The 16,169-nt window shown below is 50.2% G+C and overlaps 1 protein-coding gene across 2 annotated transcripts in view; it reads right to left on the reverse strand.

Annotated features, from left to right (window-relative positions):
* The window catches only part of EEF2K (eukaryotic elongation factor 2 kinase), a 62,610-nt gene that overhangs the window by 10,094 nt on the left and 36,347 nt on the right, over window positions 1–16,169 (reverse strand). For both annotated transcript variants that reach the window (XM_027126675.1, XM_027126676.1), the window contains exons 7-15: window positions 14,539–14,688; window positions 14,175–14,307; window positions 13,788–13,915; window positions 12,872–13,073; window positions 10,988–11,055; window positions 7,773–7,850; window positions 6,853–6,915; window positions 5,264–5,398; window positions 4,942–5,130 (exon numbers count right to left, since the gene is read on the reverse strand). In XM_027126675.1, coding sequence (XP_026982476.1) covers window positions 4,942–5,130; window positions 5,264–5,398; window positions 6,853–6,915; window positions 7,773–7,850; window positions 10,988–11,055; window positions 12,872–13,073; window positions 13,788–13,915; window positions 14,175–14,307; window positions 14,539–14,688 — 1,146 coding nt within the window. The remainder of the gene's footprint in view (window positions 1–4,941; window positions 5,131–5,263; window positions 5,399–6,852; window positions 6,916–7,772; window positions 7,851–10,987; window positions 11,056–12,871; window positions 13,074–13,787; window positions 13,916–14,174; window positions 14,308–14,538; window positions 14,689–16,169) is intronic.

The following is a 16,169-nucleotide window of genomic DNA, read 5'->3' on the forward strand; positions in this document are numbered from 1 at the left end:
ATTTTATATAAATGTAATCATATAACATGTGGTCTATGGACTTCCCTGGCAGTTCAGTGGTTAAGAATCTGCGCTCCCCTTGCAAGGGGCGCAGGTCCGATCCCTGGTCAGGGAACTAGGATCTCACGTGCCGCTTGGCTCAGCCAAAAAACAAAACAAAACAAAAAGCATGTGGTTTAGTGTGACTGGCTTTTTTCACTTGGAGTAAATTTTTTTTTAATAAATTTATTTATTTTTGGCTGCATTGGGTCTTCGCTGCTGCGCGCGGGCTTCCTCTAGTTGCAGCAAGCGGGGGCTACTCTTTGTTGTGGTTCGTGGGCTTCTCATTGCAGTGGCTTCTCTTGTTGCAGAGCACGGGCTCTACTAGGCGCGCGGGCTTCAGTAGTTGTGGCTCGCGGGCTCTAGAGCGCAGGCTCAGTAGTTGTCGCGCACAGGCTTAGTTGCTCTGCGGCATGTGAGAATCTTCCCAGACAAGGGCTCGAACCCGTGTCCCCTGCATTGGCAGGCGGATTCTTAACCACTGTGCCACCAGGGAAGCCCTGGGATAAAGTTTTCAAGGTTCATTCATACAGCTTCTATCAGTGTTTCATTCTCTTTTATGGCCAAATAACATTCCATTGTGTGAATGTCTCACAATTTGTTTATCTGTTCATCAGTCATCAGGTGACGGATATCTGGGTTGTTTCCACCGTTTGGCTATTATGAATAATGCTGCTATGAACATCTGTGTCATAGTTTTTGTATGGATGTATGTTTTTCTTTTGGGGGGATATATATACCTAGGAGTAGAATTGCTGGGTAACTCTATGTTGAGCCTTTTGAGGAGCTGTTTCCCACAGTGGCTGCACTACTCTACATTCCCACCTGCTTCCATCCTGCTTCTCCGATATCCATCCAGAGAGATGCTTTAAGCCCAGGTCAGGTCATGTTACTCTACCAAAGCTGCTCTAAGACTTCCTATCTCACTCGGAGACAAATCCAAAGCCTTCCTATCAGCCTATGAGGCCCTTCTCGACCTTCAGGATTCAAGAAGTGTGGCTGGGACTACCAGTTGTCTGCCATATCCGTTCTCCTCTGCCATATTTTTGCTGGCACATGGCTAACCAGCTAAAAACTACATTTCCCAGCCTCTCTTGCAGCTGGAATCAGCGTCCTAATAACAAGAGGCCTATCCACTCTTTTTTCTTAAATTTATTTGTTTTTATTTTTGGCTGTGTTGGGTCTTCCTTGCGGTGCGCGGGCTTCTCATTGTGGTGGCTTCACTTGTCGTGGAGCATGGGCTCCAGGCATGTGGGCTTCAGTAGTTGTGGTGCACGGGCTTAGCAGTTGCGGCTCGCGGGCTCTAGAGCGCAGGCTCAGTCGTTGTGGCACAGGGGCTTAGTTGCTCCATGGCACGTGGGATCTTGCCGGACCAGGGCTCGAACCCGTGTCCCCTGCACTGGCAGGCAGACTCTTAACCCCTGCGCCACCAGGGAAGCCCGTATCCAGTCCCTCCTGATCTCACTCTCTGTCACAATTTCCCCCCAGCACTTAAGAACAATGCTTGGCACAGGCAGTGCTCAATAAAGGTCAGTTATTTTTACTTCTGTTGGAAATATTTTCATTTGTTAATTATTATCTGTATTACAACCTTATCTGCCTGAAAAGTTTGCTGTTGTGAATAAGAACCTAGGACGGTGCCCAGAGTGTAGGAGATACTCAAAAAGCATGTGCTGGATAAACGAATGTCTTAGCAAGACAACAGGAAAAGGTCCTAAGAATGGGGGCTTTGGGGAAAGCGGGAGATGGGCCAGCAGCCTTTCAGGGCATGTGGCCATGGTTTTCTTTGCTGCCAGATTCTGTCCTGGAGGGAAATGAGTTTGGGACACCTGCAGATGAGAAAACCGAAATAGCTTCTACATCCCTTTACAAAGGTGCTCGGGTGCAGCTGGTGTAAACAGCCTGAGATCACAGGGAGAGTTACCAGGGAGTCTCAGCGAGAGTGGTCTCCCCAGTCCTGGCCCCTAACCACTCATCCTGGACCCTGGCATTCCTTTATTCAGGCCTCAAACCCTTCTGAGTGTCCTCTCTGTGCCAGATGCTGGGAGAACAGGCCAAACGCAGTGGGTACGCTGGAGCCGGCTCTGCAGGCTTGTGAGAACCGATGTGAAAGCAAGCCAGTCGTAAAACACAGCCATTATTAGAAATTAAATTACGTAAACTTACAATTAAATGAAAGGTAACAAATACCCAAAGCTCATCACTTCCTAACTATTTTACTATGTTTTACTGTTGTCTGTCCTCTTGAGGTTATTTATATCTATTGCAGGGCTTCTCAACCCTGGCACTACTGGCATTTTAGATGATATAATTCTGTGTTGCAGGGACTGTCCTGTGCGTTGTAGATGTTTGGCAGCATGCCTGCCCTCTACCCACTAGATGCCAGTTGCGCTCCCAGAGCTGTGACAACCAAAGATGTCTCCAGACACTGCCAAGTGTCCCCTGGAGAAGGGGGAGGCAAAATGACTGGTGGAGAACCACCAGTCTGTGGAATCTTCATGATGGAAATGCTATGTGGAAACGGTGTGCTGTGGTGCATTTCCTCCAACTCCGTGCTCGGCGATGTCATCTTAGTGCTTGCACATTGGCCATGGTAGAAGCAGTTATACCACGAGATGGCAAAAAATATTAATAATGCAGACTAATTTGCAAGTGTGCCGTGTCTGTAGCCATTACATTGTGACTAGCACAAGAAACTGGAGAAACATTCTTCAGTATTTAAAACTATCGTCTGATTCAGCAAAGAAGTTGCTCGTATCAGCAGCAAATAAATGAAGTTCCAACTCTGACAAAGGACTTGCTTATTTCACTTTCATCTTACTCACTAAAGTAAGTGAAAGTATCAACCAGTATCTAATGTCAGAACTTCACGCCTCCATCAGCTGCAACCAAAGCTGGGCTACAGACATGAGTTCCACAAAAATTAGCAACGGAAGTCTGTGAGGATCTATCGACTATATAGAATTCACAATAGTTTTATGATCTGTAAACTGTATGCTCCACATTCCTTATATCAGTAAATGTATAATAAACTTACAAGTAGATGTATAATAAACGTACATACATATATGTGCAAACATTCCCTCCCCACCTGCAAGAGCCAGTTGTTAAGCATTTATCAGCGCACCACCGGCTAAATGAGATATATTCAGTCCACTCCTCAGGGAGCACAGAGACGAGAGAAAGAGGAACAAATCATCTGCCTGTCAAAATCCCCTCCCCCAACCAAGCCTGCCCTTCACCATCTAAAACAGGAAATAAAAATGGCTGTAAGTTATCCCTGACCGCACGCCAAAGGATGTATCTGACTGAACCATATGAAACTGCCAATATTCTACCCTCATGACCTATAAAAACGGTTCAACTTAATATGTCCAAGTCTGGTCACTGCAGCAATTTTTGAGATATCATAAGAATGGAACAAACCCAAGTGTCCATCAACAGGGCACAGGTTAAATAAAGTACCTGTACAATGGAATGTTACTCAGCTGTCAGAAAGAATGAGGAAGCTGTCTCTACAGCACTGAGGGAAAAAGTCTGCAGGACGCTGCAGAAATAGGGTCTTTCCAAACAGACAGACGTAACTAGTTAAGATGAGGGTAGACTGGAGTAGGGTGGACCCTAAACTCCATAGGACTGGTGTCTTCGTGAGAAAAGAGACACAGAGGCACAGAGACACACACACAGAAAAAAGGCCATGTGAAGATGGAAACAGAGATTGGAGTGATGTACCTACAGACCAAGGAACACCCAAGATTGCCTCCAGTCACTAGAAGCTAGAAGATCATGGCCTGTCAACACACTGATTTTGGACTTCTAGCCTCTAGAACCGTGAGAATGAATTTCTGTCGTTTTAAGCCCCCCAGTTTGTGGTTCTTAGTTATGGCAGCCCTAGGAAATGAATACCCTCTTGGAATTACATGTGAGAAACTAATAATGATGGTTACCTGTTAGCAGGAGAATGAGAAGGTGGAGGAAAAGGTGGGAGGGAGATTTTTCACTGTAAACCTTTTCACATTAAAAAAACGTTTAGTCACATGACTGTATTAACTATTTTTAAAAAATCAAGGACTTTTGGGTGCCTTCCCACACTCTCTTCCAGTCTGAGACCCCCCAACCTGCTGGGCCATGGTGAGGCTCACAGAGCAGGGCTGGTGCCCTGTGCCCACACCAAGCCCAGCCTCGTCTGGCTGCAAGCCTGGCCCACGTGACAGAGAGCTGGAGACTTTTATGCTGGGAGCATGTGCACACCAGGGGCCTCTCAACTTCTCTAAGGAAAGGATCACACTCCCTAGGCCACGTCAGGTCCTGTCCACTGTGCCCACGGACCAGGGGAGTGATGAGGGAGCAGACACCCTCACGGATTCCCATCACACCCATCCTGCCCGGGCCCCTCTCCAGCCTCATCTCCTGCACCTTGTCTTCACGCTCCACACTCCAGCCGCACTGATCGCCTCCTGTCTCCCCAGGGCCTGGGCCCGCGCTGTCCCCTCTGCCCACACTCCCCCTCCCACACTCTGCCTGGCTGACTCCACTGGGCCCGCAGGTCTACCTTAGGGATCACTTCATTCATTCGTTCCACAAACGAATGCTGATTATCTAGTGTGTGCCAGGTCTGTTCTAGCCACTAGGGACAGAGCTGCAACTGCCAATCAAGAAACCCCAGCTGCGGCCCTTCCTCATTTATCTGCAGTAGCATCTTCTGCTTCTCCCGCCGCACCACGTCGCAATTGCCTGGGAATGTGACTGTCACCTTCCACAGTCCCCAAGGCCGGAGACCAATTCTATCAACGTCAACTAACTTGGAAGTGCCTGGTCCCAAACTGATGCTCGGGAAATTTCTGAGGCGTAAACCCAGGGAGCGAAGGGTGATGGGTTGCCTGAGCCCCCGCCCCCCCTCACCTTCAGAGAGACGTCCGCCAGGATGTGGTGGGGCAGCTGCGAGTACATGAGTCCCAGGCCCGCGATGGCCTCCAGCTCGCCGAGGTCGGCCGCCTGCTCCAGGTGGAAGATCGCCGACGCCCGGTCCCACTCCTCGTCCTTCTTGCAGAAGCGCCCGCCCTCATGGTAGCGCACCATGGCCAGATGGACCTGCCACACAGACGGCACGTGGGCCTGGCTGCCTGGAGGCCGCAGCCGCGGCCGAGGGCCTCCCAGCCAGCCTGGGGGAGGGAGCGACTCTTGGGGGAGGCGCCGGGTTAATGCAGAGAGGGCATCACCATACCTTCCCCAAAATGGACTTCCCGATTCTCTTCTCAAGGTCCAGAGCGTTGAGCCTCTGCACTTCCAGGGCCACGGCTGAAGGCCTCGACAGGTGGAGACGGGAGGAGTTGAGGAGATTCCACTTCTCCACACAGACCTGAAGGGAGGACCGGGCATTTACAGGCCAGAGAAGCGAGGGGCTGGGGATGGACGCACCCTCCCAGCTGTGAAAGTCGGCCTGGCGAGTTAAGGGGCGCGGACCTGTGCGGTGTCAAGTTTTCCTGGACAAACCCGGCTCCATTTCCAGTCACTTGAATTATGCCAGCTTGTGGGCACTGAGGGACACAAGCAACAGGTAGCAACAGGACACAAAGGCTAGCACACTGCACTGCAGCAGTTCAAAGAAGTGTCTCCTCACTTATCCATCTGACTTAGGTCGGGGAGTTTCAACCCTGAGCTGCTCCTCTGCCAGCTCCCCACACAAGGCACCAGAAGAGCCTCACTTCAGACCTGGCAGCAAATCCACTGTGCTTTCCCTGTGCATCCACAGGGTGCTTCAGGAGACGGGCTTAGAAAACACACCACGTCTCCCAGCTAAAAACACCCCTGTCCAAAGTTCTCGCAGGACAGAGCCAGGCTGCTGTGCGTGTATGTCTGTGTGTACGCACACTAAACAGCCTACCATGCACAGGGCATCCTCCACAAAAAAGAATGACCCAGCCCAGAATATCAGTGGTGCTGGGATCGAACGACCCCGCCTCCGCACCACGCTGTGGCCTTGACCCGACTGAGAAATACCCTGTGGTAAGGAAATACTGCGTGATGAATAATCTGTGTTCTGGAAGCAGCAGGAGTCAAGCCTGCCCCGGGGATCAGGGAAGCCTCCTGGAGAAGGTGCCACTGGGGTCCAGCCTGGGAGAGCAGACAGGTCTGAGGAGGTATGACCACAGGGGAGGAAGGACCTTGCAGGCAGGAGAGAGACTCGCCTTAGCAAAGGCTGGAGGGTGAGAGGTTCAAAATGTGGTTCCGAGTCAGCTAGAGAAGAGCATTTAGGAGGGTGGTCTTTCCCACACCGGCCTGATGAGAATCACCTGAGATACTTCTTCCAACTATTAGCCGGGTAACCTGGGGAGAGTCGCTTAAGACTCCCTTTTTCTCATACATCAAAAGAGGATGAATAACATTAGCCTGTCTCAGTGGGTGGCTGCAAAAATTAAATTTTTGGGGGCTGCACCACGCAGCTTGTGCGAACTTCCCCAACCAGGGATTGAACCCGGGCCACGGCAATGAAAGCCCGGAATTCTAACCACTAGGCCACCAGGGAACTCCCTAGACGTAAATTAACGTATACTGGAAGGCGCTGTGAGCTGAAGCCTCCAGGACAGGCCGTCCTGATCTTCTCTAATTCTCCCCGCTGATCCCGCAGCGTCACACCCAGGAGCTCAAAAAGTATTTGCCGAGGGGATTGGCTCCTTTGCAAAATCGTCCTTTAGGAGACATGTGGAGCACCTGGGCAGGCAGAAGTGACATGACGTGAGGGGGAAGAAACAGAAACAGAGTCTGAAAAAGGCAAGCACGCAGCCACGATGAGGATTCCTGGGGGCACATTACCCGTCCGGAGCTGCCCAGGCTGTCTTCGTCCGACTCATACCTCCGGTTACCGTTTGAGTGGCCCTGATGGAGACACAGATTAGAGTGATCCAAAGAGCAGCCTTCCTCCCAAGAACCTCCTCCTGGGGAACTGGTCCAGCCCTCCCAGGGGACCCTCCTCAGGGAACTGGCTCGGCGCCTCAGGAAGCTGACACCTCCGTCTGCCAGGCAGAGAGGATGCTGGGTAACAGGCAGGACTGATGTGCCGGGGCAGCCGCAGCCTCCCTCTCGCTCTCACCATGTGCACGGACGGAACCGACTCAAAGGCACAGGATCCCAGCAGACAGGCACCAAGAAAACTGAGCCAAGTGCTTCGCTTAGCCAAAGCCCCCATCGCCTGTCTCTATATATTCGCAGTAACAAAGCCGAGACCAAAAGCTCCCGGCAGGACTGCCTGTAATGCGCATGCGCCATTTTGGCACTTGGCAAAACCTCTCAATGGCTGATACTGCCTAAGACCACCCTCACCAGGATGCTGCTGAAAAGATACCGTAAGGCATCTTTCATCCTCTGGAGCCTTCCCGAGGGACTGCTGGAATCCCGTGCCTTTGAGCTGGGCCCTCCCACCTACCAGCACCATTCTGGCCCACTGCCCAGCATCCTCTCTGCTTAGCAACCAGAGGTCCAGCTTCACAGTAAGATGCGTCCGCCATATTCAACCCTGTGTCTAATCCCCCATGCTTGTCCCCTTACTAAACTTACTACTCCACATTACCGTTTTATCTTCTGCCCTGCAATTATCTTTATCTGAAATGATTTATTTATTAATTTAATTTATGCTCTTACCACCCATTCACATTCCCCCCTCGGCCCCAGCTCTCTATCCTCCTGGACAACTAGGCAAGAGGGGACTCTGTTCTCATTTCCTTGGGGTTCCTTACGTGTTCTCGGGGCTCTGGGTCGTCCAGCTCACTCCGCTTCTCACTGGGGTATCCGCTGTCTCCACTGTTCTCAGAGTCCTGTGGAGAAAAGATGGCCCTAGGGTCTCAGTGGTCCTCTGAGTACCTGGTGGTGGTGATATCTGGAATCCCAGCCATTTGCTTTCTCTCCTTTGTCCCATCATCCCACAACATTCTCTTCCTCCTACCCTTGCTGGTTGGGTGACAAGGGAGCGGTAAAAAAATAGTGGCGAAGAATGTGGGCTCTGGAGCCAGACTGCCTAGGCTCAAATCCGAGCTCTGTAACTCACCAGCTATGACTCTGGATAGCTGCTCAGCCTCTCTGAGCTTTGGTTTCCCTAGCTATGGGGATTCATTATAGCTACCTACATCAAGCGGCTGTGAGGATGCAATGAGATGTCACACTCAGAGTGTGGATCGTAGTAAGTGCCATTGTTAAGAGTGACTCACCCATTTCACAGGCAGAAAAACAAAGCCTGGCTTAAAGGATATGACCCATGGATAAAAATGCAGCATTGGAGACGCAGACCTACTAGAGAATGGACTTGAGGACACGGGGAGGGGGAAGGGTATGCTGGGACAAAGTGTGAGAGTGGCATGGACATATATACACTACCAAATGTAAAATAGATAGCTAGTGGGAAGCAGCCGCATAGCACAGGGAGATCAGCTCAGTGCTTTGTGACCACCTAGAGGAGTGGGATAGGGAGGGTGGGAGGGAGGGAGACGCAAGAGGGAGGAGATATGGGGACATATGTATATGTATGTATAGCTGATTCACTTTGTTATAAAGCAGAAACTAACACACCATTGTAAAGCAATTATACTCCAATAAAGATGTTTAAAAAAAAATGCAGCCCTGGGAACAATTATTTACTACAACTAAGCCCTCTGCCAAAACCGCACACATCACCTGGGCATATGTTTTATTCTTCTAGATCTGAGTTCTGTTGTGAAAAGGAACCTGGTATAATTTAGAATCTCTAAAACGTCAGTCATTTGTCTACCAACGTTGAGCTCTGGCCATATCCACATGTCACCTGCATCACTGTTCGGCTAAAACTTCTATTTTTTTCCTCCTTCATTCCACTGAGAAACATTTCAAACACACAAATAAGAACAGAGAATCCTAAAATGAACTCCTGTGCACCTGTTGCCAAGTTTTGTCAACTCTTAACACTAGGCCTTAGTTACTTTAGATCTTTTATTTCTAAAAGTTAAAACACTGCTGTTAAAATTTAGACCTCTTATGAGTCCCCTCCGCATCCTATTCTCTTCCTCCTCCAGATAAAACTCTTCTCATGAATTCATACTTCTCTTTTATTATTTTTCTTTAAATAAACCACTTTATTTTACTTAAGACTTTAAATAAACCACTTTATTTTACTTAAGACTATATATATATATATATATATATATATATATATATTTTTTTTTTTTTTTTGCGGTACGCGGGCCTCTCACTGTTGTGGCCTCTCCCGTTGCGGAGCACAGGCTCTGGACGCGCAGGCTCAGCGGCCATGGCTCACGGGTCCAGCTGCTCCGCGGCATGTGGGATCTTCCCGGACCGGGGCACGAACCCGTGTCCCCTGCATCGGCAGGTGGACTCTCAACCACTGCGCCACCAGGGAAGCCCTTAAGTCAATATATTTTTAAAAGAAGCTTGGTATCACTACCATAAATGTAAAACCTGGATCAGTCTCCTAGACAGATGGGCACCATGGAACATACACAATGGAATCCTTGGCCTCTGGTCTGGCCAGGATCCACTCCACCCAAAGGAGATGCGTTATTCTAAAAAGGCCCCTGCCCTGGTTTCTAGAAGCACCACAGGCTTCCTACCGCCCTCTCCCAGGTCTTTGTTCTGTGTGAGCCAAATAGCTTAACTATTTCAATTTTTTAAATTGAGGTATAATTTACAGACAACCAAACTGAAGTGTTCAGTGTGCTGAGTGAAAGGCTTTTTTTGAAACTGGATTACAGGCTATACCTAAAAGCTCCGGGCAGCCCCCTCCTCGCACCCACTCTCTGCATGACCTTGGGCCCCGTGTCCCACCCTTGGGAACCACTCCCAAGCCGGGCAACAGAGAGCCTCACTGAAACCCCAGCTCTGCACTCCCCAGGTAGACCTTGAGCAAGGCAGCTAACCTCTCCAAACCTCAGTGTCCTCATCTGAGAAATGGTGGAGAATAGAAGCAAAGGGCAGCAGTACAGAGGGTGGGTTCGAGGCCAGATGGCCTGGGTTTGAACACTGGCTCCATCACTGAGTGACCATGAGCAAGTGGCTTACCTTTCTGTGCCTCAGTTTCCCCGTGTCTAAATCAGGGATAATGAGGGCACTGTCTAAGCAGCTGCTAATGCTGGGGATAAGCAGGTGGCTGAGGGGACAGGTGGGAGGGAGACTTTTCACATTGTAATTTTCTGAATCTTTTCCTTTTCAACCTACGCTGAAATTCTAAAATTCATCCTAGCTCTAGAGTAAAACATAAAACCTATTCTAAAAGGAATAAAAACTATTATCTACTTATCTCATAAGTTGTTGTGAGGATTAGATGAGAATTATCTACCAAGCTCTTAAAACAGTGTCTGCCCGTAGTGATGATTCCATATGTGTCAGCTATTGCTGTTTTTTGTTCCCACTCAAGAACTCTGAAAAGCCGTCAGGAGCGAAGTTGAACCTTTGGAGCTGAGAGTGCAGCTTAAGATGCTGTGGCCTGTGCAAGTGTGATGTGTCTGTGAAGTCTGTTTAAAACATTCTAATGAATTTTTAATTTGACACCATAATATATGTTTGTCTGAATGCAAAGATGTCATCTGCAGCTTCTTACTGCTAGTCACGCAGAGGCTGCAGGAAACCTGTTCTGCTTATCCAAGCTGTGAGCATCACAGCTACCTCTGCTATAAGTTACACATCGGAGACCCAACATAGCCCCCTGTACCGGAAGGTTGTGTTATTGCTGACTTGGATTCTCTCTGCTTTAACCACCTCCAGGAACTGGAATAGACCCAGTTCTTCCCAGACAAAATGCTGCCCTGGGCAGGAGCCTGGGATTCCCTCCCCCCTGTGCACCTGTATCCTGCTGCCAGTGTCCGGAGCAGACCTGGGTTACCCACCTCTGAATCTGAGGTCTCATCCTCAGTTCCTGGGGGAGGGAGGCCCCTCCTCCCCACCCTGGTCCTCCACCCGCTCTACTCACCCGGTGGTTGTCCAGAGGGTCGTGGTCTCGGGGTGCCAAGTTATCGAGGTCGCTGAACACAGGCCAAGCTGAGCAGGGAGAAAATGGAGGAAGGCACCAGCTCCATCGCTGGAACAGTTCACAAGACCCACCTACAGCCTACAGCTGCCACCAAGCCTTTTTTATTTTAAATTTATAAAGTACAAAAATGGGTGAAGAATGTATGTGGTCAGCACCTGGGGTGACACAATTCTTCCTCGAGAACTTACCCAGAGTCTCTACTCGCCAGCTGTGGGGTCCTGAGCGAGCAGCTTAACAGGTGTGCCTCCTTGGGTTGTCATAATGTAAACACAATTGTGTCATGTATTGACAAGCACCATGTGCTTGACCTACGGTCAAACCTCAGTGAGGTGCAGTTGTGAAGGAAGGAAAGCCATTTGTATATTTGGGGTCCCATGAGTAGCTACAAATGGGAGAAGCCTTAGATGGCTTAAAAACCAACCATCCCAGTCTTTATCTCCTGTCCCAAGCTGCCACTAGCCAAATCTGGCTTGTCTCCTATTCGCATATGGTTTTTAAGAATGCTTTTTACATTTTTTAAATGGTTGAAAAAAGTCAAAAGGAGAACAATATTTTGTGATATGTGAAAATTATATGAAATTTAAAATTCAGTGTCCATAGAGTTTTACTGGAACACAGCCGCATCTATTTGTTTTAAGTACTGTCAGTAGCTGCGTTTATGCTGCAAGTGCAGAGACCACATGGCCTACAAAGTCTAAAATATTTATTACTCTCTGGCCTCTGAAGAAAAGGTTTGTCAACTCTTGCTTCAGACTATTCCCCAGGCCTTCCAGTGGTGATTTACAGGCTTCTTTAATATCTGACATTAAAATCCTCCTCTCCTGCTTCCCTGGGGCCTCCTCCGGCTGAATAAATGGCCCCATCATCCTGCCAGTTCTTCAGATCAAAACCGTGGAGCCAGCCTTGCCTCCCGTCTTTCCTGCAGACCCCGCGTCCATATCACGAGCAAACTCTGTCACTTCAACTTCGGAAATAATGATGCCCATTTTTCTCCTTTGACCTGTTCATATGATGTTAATTGGTTTCTGAACACTGAACAACTTTCAGATTCCTGCAAAAACCGTATTTGGCTGTGACAGACTATTCTTGTAAGGTACTAGTCTTTTTTTTTCCCCTGATCAGGGATTGAACCCACGCCCCCTACAGTGGAAGTGAGGAGTCCTAACCACTGGATCGCCAGGGAATTCCCTAATATACTAGTTTTTATTTGTTAATACTTTATTTAGAATTTTTGTCTTGTATATCTATTTATTTATTTATTTTTAAATTTTAAATTTATTTTTGGGTGCATTGGGTCCTCGTTGCTGTGTGCGGGCTCGCGGGTTCTAGAGCGCAGGCTCAGTAGTTGTGGCTCGTGGGCTCTAGAACGCAGGCTCAGTAGTTGTGGCGCACGGGCTTGGCTGCTCCACAGCATGTGGGATCTTCCCAGGCCAGGGCTCAAACCCGTGTCCCCTGCATTGGCAGGCGGACTCCCAACCACGACATCACCAGGGAAGCCCTGCCTTGTATATTTATACCTGAGGTTGGGATATGGTTCTCTTTTTTGGTGTTTTGTCAAATTTTGGTATAAAAGTTTTCGCTAATTTCATAAAACACTCTGAAAAATGTTACCTTGTTTTCTGCAACAAAGACTGTTTTTACAGCATTTGGATGACTGCATCTTGAAAGTTTATTAAAAAGAACTCACCCGTAAAACCATCTGGGCCCTCAATCTTTTTGGTTGGCATGTCTGATTTTCTAACATAAGTGAAAGCCAGTTTAGCCCTGTTTTACCTGTGCTCGTCCCCTCCAATCACAATGCCCAGGGGCCAAACCATCACTCACGAAGGTGGTCCAGTTTCTGGCTGTGCGGCGTGGCAGAAGATGGCGAGGAAGGGAGAGAGTCAAAGGTTATGTCACTCATGTTCTCATCTCCAGAGTTCTCTGAGAGGCGAAGGAGCAGTGGGGGCCGGCTCCCCGAGAGGGTCCTCACCCGGGGGCTCCCGCACTTTTCCTCTGTCCCCCTCAAGATGGTCTGCGCTGATTGCTGGAGAATTAACAGGGACATGCACGTCACACAGGCACCCTCTGGGAAAGTGGGGCTCTTCCTGTTGCCTATTGTTCCCTCAAAACCTGAGGCCCTTTCAGCCACAGCACCCACCTGTGCCTATTAAGGGACTGGCAGAAAACCTGAAACGAATCAGTGGGGGCTTAACCCAAAGGCCTCTAAGAAGGGGCAACCGGAACAGGAGCTCAGAGGGCCAGCATTCCCAGAAGCGCTGCCCACGCTTTACAGCCCTGAGCTGGGGGATACATTCCAGAATCCCAAGCTGCTCTTTGACAATATTGTCTTATATCTGGTCCATGCAGTGGGGGTGGGGATGGGGGTACATCCTGGACACGGCGAGGTACTCAGTGAGCCAGGTCCGAGTCTAGTCCAGCCGTTTGTCAACACACCACACGAACCACATTCCACACACCCCACTCACTATCTGTACATACCTGGTCCCCTCACTCTGGGCAAAAATGGGCCTATATCAAGCAGACCCCAGTTCCTCTGTTAGTGGGGATATTCAGGAGGGCTGTGTGCACTGGCTCAAGAGGGACGAGAGACACAGGCAGGACTAAGAGTCTTCCGGCCCCAGTACTCTTGAATTAAGCATTGCAAGGCCTGAGCCACCAGCACACAGAAAACACAGTTTGCGGGTCCTGCCAGCAGAAGGGCCCTGCCAGTCCGAGCAGGTTCACGCTGGGTACCCACCAGTAGCTTGATGTTCTGAGTCACTGCGTCCCTCTCTCTTGGGGAGAGGTCGAAAGGAGTGAGGCCCATGCTCTTGCAAATCCGGTTGCAGGCATGAGAGTGGAAGAAGAGAGCCATCCCGCGGACACCTGCGGACACAACAGAGCAGGGGTTCTGGAGCACTGCTCTGCTTTGGGGTGGGGGCAGGACGGTACTGAGCACCCTAAATGCGGCAGGGGCAGGTGTAAAACATGCTAAACTGGCAGGAGCCAGAGGCCCCAGGCTCCCACCTCCACAATCTTGGGGCGCCCCATATATCACCTCGGCCTGCTTTCTTGGGTGAACAAAGAGCCCGGAGATTTTGTGGGGAGTGTGGTCTCCGTGGACACGCTGGCTTTCCCTGCCTACCTAGGTTGCCATCTCCAAAGTCAGTGCCCCTCTCGGTGTGGATCTGTGGGTCGGTGTAGAGGTCACCCACACCCTGGACGTCCACCACAATCAGCTGGTGGCCGGAACGCTCAAAGGTGAAGTGGCTGAAGGCCTGTGGGGTGACATGAAAGAAAAGGTGACCACAAGAGACCAGGCTGTGGGCTGCACAAACGCTGGCAGGCAGTGCTCTGAGAGGTTTCAACACCCCACCTCTGCCCATGTTGGGGGCCTTTATCTGCAGGGAGGAGTTGTACAGAGGCAAAGACAAAGGAAGGAGCCCTGCCTAATTCAGAGGGACCCGAGGTCTGCTGAGATGGGGCACGGGCGTCTGCAGGGGCCTCACCTGCGGTGTCAGGCGCATGTTGTCATCGCGGACGAAGCCTGAGTTGGAGTTGTACTTGATGTACTTGCCCTCGATGTAGTGCTCTAGGTGGAAGAGAGGCCGGCCCTGCCTTTCCTTCAGCTCTATGATGCACATCTGCATGATGTCCACCTGGCGGGAAGGTGGGAGGGGGGTCAGAGGGAGGGCCCGGCGGAACCCTCCTCTGATAAGAGGCTGGAGCAGAAAGGCTGAAACTGCTGACTGTCCCCAGAATCCACTCCCCTTTTCCTTTGAGAATGAAAACCCCTGCTGCGGCCTCAATGTATCCCCCCAAATTTCATAGGTTGAAATCTCAACCCTCAAAGGTGATGGTATTAGGAGGTGGGGCCTTTGGGAGGTGATAAGGTCATGAGAGAGCATGAATGGGATTAGTGCCCTTATAAAAGAGACCCCATAGGGTTTCCCTGGTGGCGCAGTGGTTGAGAGTCCGCCTGCAGGGGACACGGGTTCATGCCCCGGTCCGGGAGGATCCCACGTGCCGCGGAGCGGCTGGGCCCGTGAGCCATGGCCGCTGAGCCTGCGCGTCCGGAGCCTGTGCTCCGCAATGGGAGAGGCCACAACAGGGAGAGGCCCGCGTACCGCAAAAAAAAAAAAAAAGAGAGAGAGAGAGACCCCATAGAGCTCCCTCACTCTGTCCACCATGTGAGGACACAGCAAGAAGATTCCAGCTATGAACGAGGAAGAGGGCCCTCACCAGAACGTGACCATGCTGGCACCTTGATCTTGGACTTAACAAATTTCCGTGGTTTTGGAGTTACCCATTCTGTGGTGTTTTGTTACAGCAGCCCAAATGGACTAAGACAACCCCCCATCCCTGAGCTTTAACAGGATGCACAGCCATTCGGTAGGGATGGCATCGCTTGGCTTCCCTTGGAGGCTAAGTGTGGCCATGTGACTAAGCCTGGCCCATAGGAAGCAAGCAGCAGTGATGATGCAACTCCAGCCTGCCCTCTCCTCCTCTGGCCTTCCTGAGGCTGTCAGGTGGACATCTGCCGGTGAGCCAGATCTGACCATGTAGTCCAGGGCAACTCCCGGCAGGTGGCAGAGCAACAAGACAGAAGGAACCAGGCCTCTGGATGACTTGAGCAGGTAAAGCACCAGCCCACCCGGAGACCCCACCAAAGCGGGATTGTTAGATGAGACAAAAGGAAACCATTTCGAGTTAGCACACAACTGTGGGTCTGTCTGTTCAGCAACTCAACCTGTGCCTTATGCTAATACAGTGAATTTGCGCAAGTTATTTCACCATTCTGTGCCTGAGTTTCTTCACCTGTGGAACGGGTAAGAGGATGAAATCTGTTGGCACAGGGAAGAGGCAGTCAACGTTTGCCGACGTCATTATTATCAGCAGACACAATTCTAGAGTGATACATACCAAACCGTAAGAGTGGTTCTTTCCCTGCAAAGGGGACTCACAGGGAACTCAGACACTCCTTGCTAAATTTTGCACCAAGTATACGTTTAACTTTGTACTCAGAAGAAAACATGTAAGTACTGAGTATGTTTGTAAAGTAGAGCAGGGCAAACCTGAAACTCTAACTCGTTATCTATTACACAAGATCATAGCCACGGCACCCTGTTCCCTGGACGCC

The sequence above is a fragment of the Aethalodelphis obliquidens genome, unplaced genomic scaffold, assembly GCF_003676395.1.
Source record: "Aethalodelphis obliquidens isolate GAN/ISIS:26980383/991018 unplaced genomic scaffold, ASM367639v1 scaffold30, whole genome shotgun sequence".
In the NCBI taxonomy this organism is placed as follows: Eukaryota; Metazoa; Chordata; class Mammalia; order Artiodactyla; family Delphinidae; genus Aethalodelphis; species Aethalodelphis obliquidens.